The sequence below is a fragment of the Seriola lalandi genome, unplaced genomic scaffold (assembly GCF_002814215.2).
Source record: "Seriola lalandi dorsalis isolate HSWRI2012SDOR001 ecotype SW California unplaced genomic scaffold, Sedor1 jcf7180002054915, whole genome shotgun sequence".
Lineage (NCBI taxonomy): Eukaryota > Metazoa > Chordata > Actinopteri > Carangiformes > Carangidae > Seriola > Seriola lalandi.
This window is the reverse complement of record NW_019525467.1, coordinates 133445-149217: the sequence shown is the minus strand read 5'-3', so window position 1 is coordinate 149217 and position 15773 is coordinate 133445. Positions and strand designations below refer to the sequence as shown.

Below are 15773 nucleotides of genomic sequence, written 5' to 3'. Positions count from 1 at the left end.
CCCACCCCACCCCGACTACTTCCCCCTCACCCAAAGTCAACGCAGGGTCAGGGCCAACCTTTCACAGCTAGGTTACAAGGGGTAATCACAGGCAAACACAGCAGCCACACGCAAAATGCACACACGACAACCCCCCCCCCTTCAGAAAAAAAAGCCCTAAATCTAGCCCTCCCCATCCGCCACCCAGCAACCCCCTTCATCAGCCACAAACCTGGCTCTAATTAGTGTGATGGGGATGCAAGTTGCCACATGTGTATAAGGAGCAGACTCAAGCAAGGAGGAGGAGGTAGTGATGGTGGTGTCGGTGGAGGTGAAAGGGAGAGGGGGGAGGGATTCTCCCTATAGGAATAGAGGATAGCAGAAACAGTCATCCCAAGTGCAGGCAGTGTATTTGAAGACATTGCTATGTCTCTGGTTAACCGAGGAATCATTCTGGAGGCTGCTTGGTGCTCAGCCACACCGCATTTCTCAAGACAAAGAGCTCTCAGGCAAAACTCTCCATATCTGTAAAAGGCTGTTTAAGCACCCTTATTGTGAAAGAATGACACGTGACACTCTAAACTTGTAGTTTAACGTAAGCTGCCTCATTGTTGCCTTTCTGTTTGTTTTAAAAATTTTAACAGGCTGTGCCAATTAGACCTGTTATTTATCAGTTTATGAAATCAGAACTTTACTGTTTGTGAGTATATGGGTGGATTGTGACAGCATAACAATTTAATAAAACATTTGTGTTGCACCTGTTGTGGCAGTGAGATACTTGCTTTGCAGGCGAAATCACTTAATTGAAGGTTTGCAAAACATCCACTGTCACAGAAGCAGCTACATGTCATGATGAAACATACCGATAATTTTCTATTTGACTAATGAGACATGTGCGCTGCATGACTTTAACTCAACTATGTATATAATAATAAATTCTCCTGCCTAGTTATTATTATTTCTTGTTTTTATAATTGGTCAAAAATAGATCCCAAGCTTCTAATATTTACTCTCTGTCATGGAACATGATGTGCACATCTAATATTTGTTGTAAAACACATTTTTAAAAAGTCAGTTCAATATCCGTTTCAACATTTGCCATCCTCCTCCATTACTCCCCCTCCTCCTCCACCCCCCAGCCTCCTCTCCTGCTAATAATGCCTGCCTGTGCTTGTGTGGCAGTGCAGCTTCTGTCCCTCTGACTTAGTGCCTTACTTCGGAAATGTTTTAGTACCTTCAATTAGCGTCATTACCTCCGTGCAAGAATAAACTTCACAGTTGGTGGGAAAAACAAGAAACAAATTCTGTCCGCACGGAGAAGGGAAACGTTTTGCCTTGGGAAATCACATCACTTTGAACTGAGAGTTTCATAGAATCAACAAAAAGATTTCTTCTTGATGATGAATGCCAAGGATATCTATCTATCTATCTATCTATCTATCTATCTATCTATCTATCTATCTATCTATCTATCTATCTATCTATCTGCAGATTTAAGTACAAAACTCCTTACTCACATGATTGTGCAACTCTAACAAAAAAACAGCTTGTGATTTATTACCTGAGGCAAAAAAAACAGTTGAATATGAACAAGATTTGGCCTCAGAGGGGGGGGGGGGGGGGGGGGGGGCACACACCTGAACTTTGCTGTGGTATGATGATGATGTAACCTGGAGTCTCATGCGAAACTAAAGTTTATGTGTTGGGGGAAAAAAACAAGATGTTGTAGCAAATTCAAGTATCAATATTTCATGGCTTGTCCACACTGAGTTACTTAGTTAGTTTGTTGTGTGAGATTTCAGTCAAATTGTTTTGCCACATTCAGAAGGGAGGGTCAATAATAAGAAAGAAAGAAAGAAAGAAAGAAAGAAAGAAAGAAAGAAAGAAAGAAAGAAAGAAGTCAAATACATTACTATAATATTCAAATATAGGGATCATTGTGTTTTCAGGAAGTATGTGATATTTTAGAAAACACTATTGGCCTACATCCATGGTGTGATTTTATTTTTTTTTTTTTTATCAGAAAGGTTTTTAGTTATGATATTTTTAGAATTTTTTATCTTTAAATAACTACTACTTTAAATTTTGCTGCAGGAAATTTGAAATAAATTGTAGTTTCTTTGTGTTCAAGATGTATAAATCAAATATAATATAATAGAAGGCTGCAGGGTCTTTTGAACTTTTTCTCAGTTTTATATTTGGCACTAATCGCATTTTTATGACCAACAAACAAAACGAATCTCTGCTACAGTTTAACCTGGAAAACTGTTGGGATAAAGACTATGTGTGTGTGTGTGTGTGTGTGTTTGTGTGTGTGTGTGTGTGTGTGTGTGTGTGTGTGTGTGTGTATGCGTGTGACCACTGCACACAGATTACATCTACTTAAATTCAATGACTCCAACTTTCCTGACAGTTGATGCATGTAACCAGTAAACTGCTAAAAGCGTACAAACAAACTTTCAGGCAGATCATAATATAGAGTAATTCACGAAATAAAAATAACGAATAAAAGTTACGTTCACTAACTGAAAACTGAATTACGTTTAAGTATATTGAGAACATTTTCAATTTAAGTCGCCTATAAATTCAGTCTAGAGTTGGACAAACCGTATGCAAACACTTTTTCTACCCAAAGTGCGCCCGCTGAGTCTTCTGCAGCCACAAAATAAATCATGTTAGAGAGATGCACTTTAAAATGTTCAAACTCTCAGTCCTCCAATTAGTAAAACAAATTGGCTCGACACGTTTCCTACGGAATCGGTCACCAGTTGCTCTAAGTGTCTCTCTCTCTCTCTCTTTCTCTCTCTCTCTCTGCGGAGAGGACGACGGTCGTTCACGCTGCACGCTCACGGTGTCCCCCGGTGTCCGCTCTCAAGTGCGCGCCTCCAACAGCGACCGACAGCAGAGAGATAATATAGTGGGGTCTGAAGGGCTACCACAATGGGAGGAGTATGAAAGTTATCCTGAGCCCTGCCCACCAACTGCAAAACATATAAGACGCTGGAGTGGAGCAAAAGCAGGCACTTAAGCCTTAAATCTTGATGAAAACACTGACTAAAGACAAAAATAACTTCACCTTAACTCCCTTCATTTATCTGTTATTTTAGGGTTTCATCATTATGACCTCACTGGCATTTGATTGACATATCTGAAATATTTTTCTCACCTGATATGGATATACAAGAGCTTTAGTAGTTTTTTTTCCTCTCTTCCAAAAATACAACCACTGAGCAGACTAACAGAAGTGAAGTTTTTCTTTTTTTTTTCTTTTTTGAGGAACAAGTGTGCAGAAAAATTGTCACAATGGCACTGGACACAGAGTTTGGTGTGAAGGGCAGCAGCATCATCAGGGAATGGAGTGGACAGGTCCAGCCTGCTCTGGTTGCCTCCTTTGTTTTCCTCTTCTGTCTGGAAGCATGTCTGTGGGTCAGGAACCTCAGGCTCAAGAAAAGACTGCCGGGACCCTTCGCCTGGCCCGTGGTGGGCAACGCCATGCAGCTGGGCCAGATGCCTCACATCACCTTCGCCAGGCTAGCCAAAAAATATGGCAATGTGTACCAGATACGACTAGGCTGCAGTGATATTGTGGTTCTCAATGGAGACAGGGCGATACGTGAGGCTCTGATACAGCACAGCACAGAGTTTGCAGGCAGACCAAACTTTGTCTCTTTCCAGATGATCTCTGGAGGCAGGAGTTTGACATTTACTAATTACGGCAAACAGTGGAAAGCACACAGGAAAATTGCCCAGTCAAGCCTCAGAGCCTTTTCCTCTGCAAACAGTCAGACCAAAAAAGCCTTTGAGCAACACATTACAGCTGAGGCCATGGAACTGGTGCAGGTATTTTTGCGGCACAGCACTGATGGACGCTATTTTGACCCTGCGCATGAATTTACAGTAGCTGCTGCTAATATCATGTGTGCTCTCTGCTTCGGGAAGCGATATGGGCATGATGACCTGGAGTTCAGGAACTTGTTAAAAAGACTGAACAAGTTTGGAGAGACAGTAGGGGCAGGTAGTCTGGTAGATGTCATGCCCTGGCTCCAATCCTTCCCCAACCCAGTCCGCAGTGTCTATGAAAACTTCAAAAACCTCAATGAGGAGTTTTTTGCCTTTGTGAAAGATAAAGTGGCACAGCACCGAGAGTCCTTTAGCCCTGATGTGACCCGGGACATGAGTGACGCCATCATCAATGTGATCGAGCATGGAAGAGACAGTGGGCTGACCAAAGACTTTGTCGAAGCAACAGTGACAGATCTAATCGGAGCAGGTCAAGACACAATATCAACCGTCATGCAGTGGATTGTCCTGCTCCTTGTCAAATACCCAGACATACAAGTCAAAATGCAGCAGCTCATAGACAAAGTGGTGGGCCCAGACAGACTGCCATCAATTGAGGACAGAAGCAACCTGGCATATCTGGATGCCTTCATCTACGAGACTATGCGCTTTACCAGCTTCGTCCCCGTCACCATCCCACACTCCACAACTTCAGACGTCACCATCGAGGGTCTCAACATCCCCAAAGACACGGTGGTCTTCATCAATCAGTGGTCTGTCAACCATGACCCTCTGAAGTGGAAGGACCCCCACATTTTTGACCCCACACGGTTCCTTGATGAAAACGGGGCCCTTGATAAAGACACAACCAACAGTGTAATGATTTTTTCAACAGGTAAAAGACGCTGCATTGGCAACCAGATCGCCAAAGTAGAGGTGTTTTTATTCACAGCAGTGCTGCTGCACCAGTGCAGCTACGAAAGCGACCCCTCTGAGCCCCTCACTCTTGACTGCTCCTACGGGCTCACACTGAAGCCCCTCCGATTCTGTGTCAGCGCCAAGCTCAGGGGAAAGCTGCTTGGCTTAGTTTCCCCAGCATGAACAGCATGTCCTAATACTGTGACTCAAGGCCAGCAAACTCTTTTTCACCGATGACATTTAACAGTGAGTATCAGCATACCTGCACTAAATCCTTTTGTAAGATTCTCATATTTAATAATGATATTTAATGGAAACTTTAACATGGTCCATATTTGAATTATTGTTGGTGCAGGGCTGAGAGTATGATTTCAAAGATGTATCATTCGCTGCAGGTAGAATTCAAGCTTGTGGACTGTTGGGATCAGTGCAAAAATTATTAAATTTCTGTTCCACAAAATATTCTATACTTGATCAGATTTTGTACATAATTGTTTAATTCTGAGTTTTGTGCTTATTTTACATCCACTGTTGAGCATGTACATGTATGATGTCGATGAATTAGCTGCATCCCTTAAATGTCAGTTTAAACTAATAGAACTATATGAAATGCTTGTGAATGTTATCAAGTCACTTGATGACTTATGGTTCAAAATGTTATATGTAAGAATATATTTAACCTTTGCCACATAAAGCAGTTACAGAATATTTTTTTATTATTATTTCATATTTCGGGTATGACAATAAACGTAATGAAGTTTAATGTATTTCACTATCTACTGTACTCCAAGCATATGAACACATTAAACCAAGAGTGCTGATCAAAGGAGGGAAAAAGGCTGGCATATTTGTGACGGCAGAAGCCTTTCATCCAGGAGCATCAATCACAGTCTAAAGGACGAAGAAGAGACTTTGCTGTGGACCGTGAACACTTCAGAAACTTCATGTATTCAGGGTTCACTTTTACTGTACAAGCACTGCAGCTACCCCATGCCAAACCCAAGTCTCACCAATTCAAAGAAAACAAGTGCAGTATTTTAATTTTTTTCACTCATGAGGCATTCTCAAAAATATGTTTGTTTACAAGGTAACGTTTTCAAAGCTACATGGATGTCACTGCACGCTCTTTAAGCTTCTGTATTCAGGAATTGATGTTATAATGGCCAAGGGATGTGTTTCCATGTCTGTGTCATGGCAACAGTTCAAAACTCAGTGGGCCTTGAATGTTAAGGCATTTGTCTAAAAGGGTATTTTGTATCAGTGTGTTGGCATTATATGATGGAAAAATAAGCTATATCTGAAATGAATAAAATAAATTGTTAATGCTCACTGTGTCCTGTTTAATTGTCAGTTTCGCCTTAAGAACAAGGCTGAACTAAAATTTTATAATACTCCTTTAAAGCTGGGAAGCTAGGTGCACAATACATCTACAATATGAAACTAGCTTGTCAGTCTTGAAGCATTTTTTAGCCACTATTGCCTCTGTCAGATATGTGCCAACAATGTGACATTAGGAACCGCCATTGTTTGGATGTCTGTCATTACACATTGTTCCAAAAATAGAAAATCTCTGCAATACTTGACTTGGCTGAATATCACTAAAACCAAAGCTGATGCTTTTTTAAGTTCTTCCTTTTGTTGCACAAGCACCCACATAAGTAGATTTACAGCCAGGGTCCTCAGTTCTGAATCCCACTTAAAACTATTTTGATGCAGCCACAAACCTAACAGCTACATTATCTCAGTGACCTGTGTTTAAAGGGCTATTACGCCAACAATAACGCTGTATATATATTTTTATGGAGCATAATAAATCGTGCTGTTTGTATCTGTTCAGTGTTTGGATCTTGAAACCCACAGCTTTCATCGTGATATCCCAGAGCTTTTTTCCCTGTATGGTTATAATTAACGGCTTGGCTGTAAATAACAGAAAGCAAATCATGTTTAAAATGGTCATGGAAAGTCCATAGGAAAAGTGCAAACAGCAAAATTATCTAATCCCAGAGGAAAATACAATCGACTCCAGCTCATTGTCCATTACTTACAATCTATGCTACCGATTTAAAATTCCTTCCATTCCAACACATTGATAAAATGCATTAGTTTTCAACATTAACAAATTTATATTAGATATTTTGTGACAAATATCTTTCAGGCCACAGATGGCATGAAGAGTTGTTTATCTTTAAAAATGTAATGGTAATCTCTGTTATATTCTTTGGCAACAAACTATAAATCTGTATTTTTTGGCAACAGGGCCTATTAAGTAGCTGCTCTCCTTTTCCAACATCCTACAAGGGACGTTGCTGGAAGGAGGCCTGAGAGGGAATAGGACTAAGGTCTGCAGGCTGTGGTCAAAATGGGAGGGGAGAGATAATAAAAAACCTGAGTCGCTGACCCCTCCCACCATAGAGATACATATAAGCGAAGTGTTAAGGCTTGAATCTGCATTCTTCTAAAGTGGTCATCTGAAGACGTGCTGCACCACTGCTAACCGCTCAACCTGATCGAGCCCTTCTCACTAGCATCTGTGAAGGAAGGGTGAGACAGCATGTGAGTGCTGCTTGTTGGAGCCCTTTTTTTTGGTATGGCTATTTTATCAGTTTGATTATAAGACAAAAAAACATTAAGTGTTTGTATTTTAATATATTTAAGATTGTTAGAGGAGAAACCATTTGGATTCCCATTTTAAGTGAAAACTTCCTTTTTTTATTGGCTGCAGTGGATGATAGACAAACTACAGGACAGCACAATGGCTCAAGTGGATACAGAGTTTGGTGTGAAGGGCAGCAGCATCATCAGGGAATGGAGTGGACAGGTCCAGCCTGCTCTGGTTGCCTCCTTTGTTTTCCTCTTCTGTCTGGAAGCATGTCTGTGGGTCAGGAACCTCAGGCTCAAGAAAAGACTGCCGGGACCCTTCGCCTGGCCCGTGGTGGGCAATGCCATGCAGCTGGGCCAGATGCCTCACATCACCTTCGCCAGGCTAGCCAAAAAATATGGCAATGTGTACCAGATACGGCTTGGTTGCAGCGATATTGTGGTTCTCAATGGAGACAGGGTGATACGTCAGGCTCTGATACAGCACAGCACAGAGTTTGCAGGCAGACCTAACTTTGTCTCTTTTCAGGCTGTCTCAGGGGGGAAAAGTATGACTTTCACCAATTACAGCAAACAGTGGAAGATGCACAGGAAAATTGCTCAATCAACGATCAGAGCATTTTCATCTGCCAACAGTCAGACCAAAAAAGCCTTTGAGCAGCAAATTGTGGCGGAAGCCACAGAGCTAGTTGAGATTTTCCTTAAACTCAGTTCTCAGGGCCAGTATTTCAACCCCGCTCATGAGCTGACAGTAGCTGCAGCTAACGTGATTTGCGCCTTGTGCTTCGGAAAACGCTATGGACACGATGATGTTGAGTTCAGAGCCTTGTTAGAGAGGGTAGATCAGTTTGGACAGACAGTAGGGGCTGGCAGCTTGGTAGACGTGATGCCATGGCTCCAGTCTTTCCCCAATCCAGTCCGCAGTGTCTTTAAAAACTTCAAAGACCTGAATAAAGAGTTCTTTGGGTTTATCCAGAACAAAGTAAAGGAGCACAGAGAGACATTTAATCCAGAGGTAACGAGGGATATGAGCGATGCCTTTATTGGCGTCATTGACAAAGCTGACATTGACAACGGACTCACCAAAGGCCACACAGAGGGGACGGTGTCAGATCTGATTGGAGCAGGTCTGGATACGGTCTCCACAGCGCTTCACTGGATTGTCCTCCTTCTGGCTAAACACCCTGAAACCCAAACCAAACTACACGAGCTCATAGACAAAGTGGTGGGCCCAGACAGACTGCCATCAATTGAGGACCGAAGCAACCTGGCATATCTGGACGCCTTCATCTATGAGACTATGCGCTTCACGAGCTTCGTCCCCGTCACCATCCCACACTCCACAACATCAGACGTCACTGTTGATGGTCTCAACATCCCCAAAGACACGGTTGTCTTCATCAATCAGTGGTCCGTCAATCATGACCCACTGAAGTGGGAGGATCCGCACGTCTTTGAGCCCTCGCGCTTCTTGGATGAAAATGGCTCCCTAGACAAGGATCTCACCAACAATGTTATGATCTTCTCAGCAGGGAAGAGAAGATGTATTGGGGACCAGATTGCCAAAGTCGAGATATTTCTGTTCTTTGCAATTCTACTCCACCAGTGCAGCTTTGAGAAATGCCCCAGTGAGGACCTGTCTTTGAACTGCTCATATGGTTTAACACTGAAGCCATTAGATTACAAGATCACTGCCAAACTCAGGGGAGAACTACCTAAAGGCCAATAAAAAGCTGTTTGACCATGGGTCCTCCAATTAAAGAAGAGCAATGCAATATGAGGTATGTGTTCTAAAATAAATATTTATGCCTTGCATCACAGAGTATTTTTTATGTAATAGACTTTAATTAACCCAAAAGATTTAAATGATAAGCTTTCTTACTTCTGCTGACATTTCAAATTGTGACCAAAGTCAATACAGCTGTTTCACTCAGTTACAAAATCCCTCCCAGTTTATCTATTTAAAACTACGCATTCTGATAATGGCATTAGGAAGCATGTGAGTCATATCTGAACTCAAAGGCAATTTTACTCCTCAACTCTGTGAAAAAAAAACTGTGACTGTAAGTGACTGAGAAAAACTAAATATATCTGTACTGCATCATGTAACAGAAACAGAAAAAAAAATGTAAAGAAAGCTTTGAAGTGGTTGTCCAAAACCACAATTCATAATAAACCTTAAGTACGTATTGTTATTTATATGAGGGTATTTAGTGGAGTCTCCCCTAAATTGCAATATAAACTGGTGGTGATGAATAAATTTCTCTTTAAGTGCTTTTTTTTTTTTTCGCTGATGGGAGAAATTATGGACCAGCTGTGTGGTCTCAACTGAACAATTATTCGCCCTGGCACTTTCATTTATCTTCATATGTACTGGACTTCTTTATGTTTGAGCTCAATACAAATACAGCGTGCATGTCATCTACATCCATGTACTCCTGAATCATGCGTAATACTATTGTCTTCAGTAACTCATGTCACATGTAACATGTCTAAAAGCCACTAATTTAACTGTCTTAGTTCTTTAGTGCACATAATACATCACTGTACGAGATTCATAAGGCATACCACATTGTCTGAAAAATAAGCTGTATAGTATAGCTAAATAATGTTTTCATAATGACCTTGTGTGATACAGTCTGTACTCTAATGTATGACTAAAGCCTTGAATGTACAATAAACATTTTGTACTGCTTTATAACTGAATCTGTGGCACGTATTAGCTAAAGTGTTGAGAATCACAGAGGCCAGAGAGGTCAAAGAGATAATAATAGATCATGATGTCTGGTCTCAGTGTTGTTGTGAAAGATTAATGAGGGTTACGGGCCATGCATGCTCTTGTTCTCCACGCCTTACAAGCAGGCTGTGACTCAGTACATCAGTACAGGCAACAGTAAGCAGCCGCAAGCTGCACTCATCAATATTTAACCTGGGCCGTGCTGTACTTTTGACTGCTGTGTAATTTTTTTCTGAGCAAACACATCCAGATTCAGTCGCTCACTGAGGAGCCATTCATCCCTTAAACTGACATCATATCTAATAAAAGGTGTGAATTTCAAAAGAGTAGAGATCCAAAACATTACAGCTTTGGCATTACGGTGAAGGCCAAACAAACTAAAACTTTAACTTTGGGGTGACGAAATCAGCATAACAAACACTGTTACAGAGGGGAGGGGGGTCACATCAGGTTGTATTCCAATAAACAGTATTTGACAGCCCACGTTGTTCTATATGTGTGTACCACATCCCTTGAGTGGTTTTATTTTGAAACCACAGTTTTTAGTGCAGTTTGCAGATTTAACATGCAAAAAGAGCACTGGTGATTTGGCACTGTTGAAGCTCTTTTAGCCACAGTGAAAAATAAATAATAGCATTTATTTCAGTATTGTACTTGAGTACAATTTTGTTCTAGTTACTTTTCAGATGAGAAAATGAGAAGCTTACAAAATACAGTGCATCAAACCATTGGTTCCCAATCTTTTTGGCTTGTGACTCATTACAAAAAAAGTCTGGTTGGGTCCCTTGTCATGTTTCAGATGTGTTTGAGTAGTTAGCAGTAGTTCATTTACGCTTAACTTCTGATAGTATATCAGTTCAATAACAGTTAAAGGCCTAAACAGGTTAAATTAACAGATATTTTACCAAGAAAGGTGGATAAGAGTCCAAAAAAGCGAATACAAATGTGTATATATATAATCATCTCACGAACCCCCAGACTTATTCTGTGAGTCCTAAATTGGGAATCACTGGATTAAACAGCCTAACAGTATATAGAGCAGATAAATCTAGCTACACATCAACCAGCTACAACAGTAAAATGCTATTTATTCATTGATGCATTAGTATTACCAATCTAATAACACATACACTAAGTACATTTTTCTGATATTACTTAAGTTTGAATGAAGAACTTTTACCCATAATGAAGTGATGACTCTTTTACTTAAGTAAAAGGTCTGAGTATTTCTTCCACCACTGTTAGTTGTTTGAAAACTCACATACCAAAGCGATGATTACCAGTCATCTTTCATGGCCATCAAATGCTGCTTACTGGCGTTCAACCAGACACGACCCACCTGTGTTTGTATTAGCGTCAACCATGGCTTTCCATTATTTTCTACCCTCTGTATATCGTCTCCGGTGTCACAGGACTTGCAGTGACGGTCATTTGCATCTATTCCAACAAATGCACTCAACAACCCTCCAAAAATTCTTCTTCCTGACTGACTTTCTTTATTTTGGGAAAACCAAAACCACCCATTGTTCAACATTTATTCTTGCTCTAAGAATGATACACAAATATTAGTATAAGTGTGGGTTAGCAGCTTATCATTTTCATTCCTCATCCTACTTTTATCTCACCCCTTTACCCCACTTGAGTGTTGCCTCGGTGAATGGTCCTGACTCTTCCGGCATACCTGCAGGAGCAGGAGTGTGGATGAACTCTGAAGGAAGCTTGTTTTCACCGGGGTTACTGAAGACATTCTGTACTGTTAAAGACTCTTTCTCCCTCCCTCTCTCTATTTGCTCTGACACCGCAAGGACCCTAGAGGGAGGAATGGGCCGCCTGAACTCCCCTGTTTCCATCACTGCTTCCCAAAACATCCATGAAATGTGTCCAGCTGAAAGACTTCCTTTCACCCTGAGTCATCTGCTCTTCGCTCCACATACCCCCGCAGCCCTCGACCTGCCGATTTTTACTCCTTAAAGGAAAACAAAAAAGTGAACAGGCTGACAGTTTCTCAGCTCTGAGGTTATTCGCATTCTGCACGTACACAGAGCCGCAGAGTGACCTCCCACAACGTTCTACCACCAAATACAGCTCGGCACTCTTATCCAAAACCCCCTCTCCTCTGCTAGAGCTTTGACGTGCAAACTGCAGTCACTGTTTGGTAGATGACACTCAGTGAGGTAGAATTATTTGGAAGATGACAAATGCAGTTCTCCAGAAAATCTCTTCCCCCTGTCCACTGCCATCATCTGCTGAAACACAGCGGAACATTGTGTCTGAGCACTGGCTAGGAACGGCCTCATGTACTTATTCAGCCAATCTTTCCTATAACGCCGCCGTCAAGACCAACACGCTGACCACAGCTACACTCCAAATCCAAAATGTTGCAAACAAAAAATATAAGTGTAGTTCTGCATGCTATTCAAACTGCCTGAAGCATCAGACATCACAGCAGATCATTAATCATTCTATTGTAAAGAAAAGGAAGCAAATAACCCAGTAAATATTTTCCTTTGAATAACAAGAACAAACAGCCTTTTGGTGGGGAAAAAACAAAGCTTGTGTAAAATAACTATGAAAATCAATTTTTTCCCACAGGACAAAGGTGACATTTCCAACAAGTCAAATAACAATGACTGCTTGGAGGTTTATAAATTCTCATCTGTCTCTATCCTGTTTATAGAAACACTCAGACTGTGGTAATTTTACTTCAAAAAGGAAACGACAGTTTCCGCCTGACATTTTAATAATCCTGATCAATGCTGTCCTGCAATGAACAAAACAATTAAATCTGTCCAAATAGTTGGACAGAGCTCTACTTAACATTCTGATTCAGTGTAATATATTCCAGAGTCTGTTTGATGTCTAATTTGTTATAAATGTTTCCTCTCTTTTCAACCCCCCTGTAGGAATTATGTCATAAACACTGAGCAGGATTAACAATAATGTTCCACTTGACATAATAATAAAGTCGTGCCACCTTACAGTTTGGTGTCCTGCTATAGCCTTTGTATTTTAGCACACTACTAACAGAGTCCGACAATAAGTGACCCTTCACTTCATGTTCTGGAGTGCAACCTCACGCAAACATCATAAAGAAATGTGACGTGACCCTTTTCAATAAACAATTACTTAATTCATTATTATAGGGTGGGGCGGCTAGAGCTTGTTGTTTTGTCTGTGTTGGGATTGTGTTTTGGAGCAGTGGCAAGGAGAGGACCTTTGACATAAAATAACACAATGTGTGGTTCCATCTGCCGCATTTCTTTCCATATAACAAACAATTATTTTCAGGAATTGCAGGGGGAAGTGATCCATGTTGGTCAGCATGAGAGCACGGCTAGCATGTGGTTTTTGTTCATGGATGGGAGTTCACATCACGGTCGGACACAGTCACTCATGTTAACCGTGTTTAACTGGTCAATTTTTGTTTGATATGGAAACTGAGCAATACTGTCTCCTCTGATTTATGTTAAGACTGCAAGGCTGACTGCCAACGCAGGAGCCACTCTAACGTGATGTTCGTAAAGTTTGGTGAAATGAGAGGATGTGGAGGCGAGGGCGGTGGAGAGGCTTGCACCTCTTCTCCCGTTAGTTACGGTGTACCATCACTGAGACATGCTGAGGCTGAGGTTGTGTCAGGATTTCCACTTTTTCCTGTGTGCACTGCGGCGAGGTGATGTGGCTAAGACGGCTGACAGACCGCATTTGCACCATTCACATTCTTCACTGTCTAAACAGCTGTACTTCCTTACTTTCTATTGTGAACAACAGGACTTGGCAAGATTTTACTCAAGCGAACACAAAAGCTCCCTCTTTACTTGCCAAACCTAGAAAGCAAATTAGATTACTATAGCATGTCTCCTACAAATAGCTCATGATCTCATTTATCTAATGATAGATCAGTCCTGGTGGACCTTCACAGTAAGTATCTGGTACTTCCCTGTAGGTCCAGCACCTTCAAGAGGCCATCAGTCTTCTGCTGTGTCAGAGATAGCACTGTCGGCTCAGACGATAACGAACCACTGGCACCACTGTTATGTAACCCAGACGGGAACCTCTTCAAGATGAACATCGAAGGGTCTCTGAGAAGCAGACACATCAGGGAGGAAATAAATCAGATTATTGCATTGTGTATTTTTTCAAGTAACATGAGAATGTTCAACAGAGTGAGATCCCATGCATGAGTGGGAGGGAGAAGGGAAGGTAACTAGAAGACTTGCAGATAAGTGCTACTTTCAACTGTCTAAAATGTAATGGCTGGTGTATTTTTATTTGTATTTGTGCAGAACATAATGAGAGTAATGTTAGGGAAAAGGAAATCAACACATTCACTGTACTTACTCAAGGGGATTAAAAGAGGTAATTACACTGATATATCTGGCTTGAAAGGTAAAAGACAGTATTCTTGCTCATTCACACTGCTAACTTGCGGATAGTATTTACACCATGTAATGTGGGGTTAGGGTTAGGGAAAACATGGCACATGCCAGACAAAGTCAAACCATGTTCTGTTGGCCAGACACATACTCTTTAGCACGCATCACAGCTCATCATCAAATTAGACCAAGCGAACAAACTGGCATATTATCAGACTGGCAAATCACAACGATGAAGTAAACACTGAGAGCTTGGAGAGCGTGTTTCAACTGAAGAAGAAAACCATTAGACTTTTAAAATTAGTGTGGGTATTTTTCTTTCTGAGAGGTCATTTGATATCAGCTGCTTTTTCTTCTTTCTTGAATCTTTTACTTGAATCCAGACCGTTAACATGATCTTAACAAACTAGCCACAATTTTTTTTTTTTTTAGGAAATTTTAGAAATCCCTTAAAATAGATCTCTACATGATTGTATGTCATTCCTGTTATAGACTGGCAACCTGTCCAGGATATACCCCCCCATGACACTATGAGGATAAGATGATGATGAGCATTATATGCTGTAGCACTATAATTTCCCTTAATTTGAACTCAGCCCAAAAGCAAAAGCATACAAAAGAAAGTTAGAAAATGTCCGTATACTTGTGGCCATGTAGTGTATAACAGACAACAAACAGTTACTCTGTCTGTGCCAGTCCAAACGTCTGTGTCTGTGGTCTGAAACAGTGGCCATGGCACTGTGCAGCGGAGGTAATCATCTGAATCCACGATGAATATGTAATGATTTATAATCATTCCTGAGAATGAGACAGCAACATATTTGTATTTACATAGACATTAAGGCTAATTGAGATGTGGTCGTATCCACTGTTTCAGAGAAATAACAGAGGAGTCACGCAGAGCTGTCTTTGTGTAATCGTCATTATTCATAGTGAGCACTGGTGAATGAAGAAAGAGTAATGATCCTGCATCTGTCATAACTGTGTCTGTGTCTGAAATTCTAGTTGAGGAATTTGGGTATGAAATATCTTGTTACCATCTCCCTGACAAAAAAAAAAAAAAAAATCAAATGCTCCCGTGTCAAACAAGCTACCCATAATTCAGCTCTCCACTGCAGCAGAACCCCTCTCCTTCCTCCATCCTTCGCTTTCACGCCATCCCACTTCAAGCCCTCTTCTTGGCAACGCTGTGCGCCAGACCAAAACAATTTAGCAATAAGCTATTTGCGTTCGTAGGGATTCATTTTCAGTTGTTTTTACATTCTCCTTTTGTAGTGGGCTCTGATTGCCTGTCAGAATTTCCCCACTCACTGAGAGACTAACGGTTTGCTGGAGCTGACCTCTCCACTGAAAATACCTTGCTCTCTTAAGACTTGGAACTGTCTACT

General features: G+C 41.1%; 2 protein-coding genes across 2 annotated transcripts; both read left to right on the top strand.

Annotated features, from left to right (window-relative positions):
* Positions 1 to 2998: 2998 nt before the first annotated feature.
* On the top strand, positions 2999 to 6006 carry cyp1c1 (cytochrome P450, family 1, subfamily C, polypeptide 1). The gene has a single exon (XM_087169792.1). It carries the CDS (start codon positions 3283 to 3285, stop codon positions 4858 to 4860), a length of 1578 nt encoding a protein of 525 aa, XP_087025918.1. The 5' UTR covers positions 2999 to 3282; the 3' UTR covers positions 4861 to 6006.
* A 1117-nt stretch (positions 6007 to 7123) lies between these two features.
* cyp1c2 (cytochrome P450, family 1, subfamily C, polypeptide 2) lies at positions 7124 to 9976 on the top strand. The gene has a single exon (XM_087169793.1). It carries the CDS (start codon positions 7403 to 7405, stop codon positions 9002 to 9004), a length of 1602 nt encoding a protein of 533 aa, XP_087025919.1. The 5' UTR covers positions 7124 to 7402; the 3' UTR covers positions 9005 to 9976.
* The last annotated feature ends 5797 nt before the right edge of the window (positions 9977 to 15773 follow it).

Coding starts and splice junctions, on each gene's coding strand:
- cyp1c1 (XM_087169792.1), top strand. CDS start 3,283: ATGGCACTGGACACAGAGTTTGGTGTGAAGGGCAGCAGCATCATCAGG.
- cyp1c2 (XM_087169793.1), top strand. CDS start 7,403: ATGATAGACAAACTACAGGACAGCACAATGGCTCAAGTGGATACAGAG.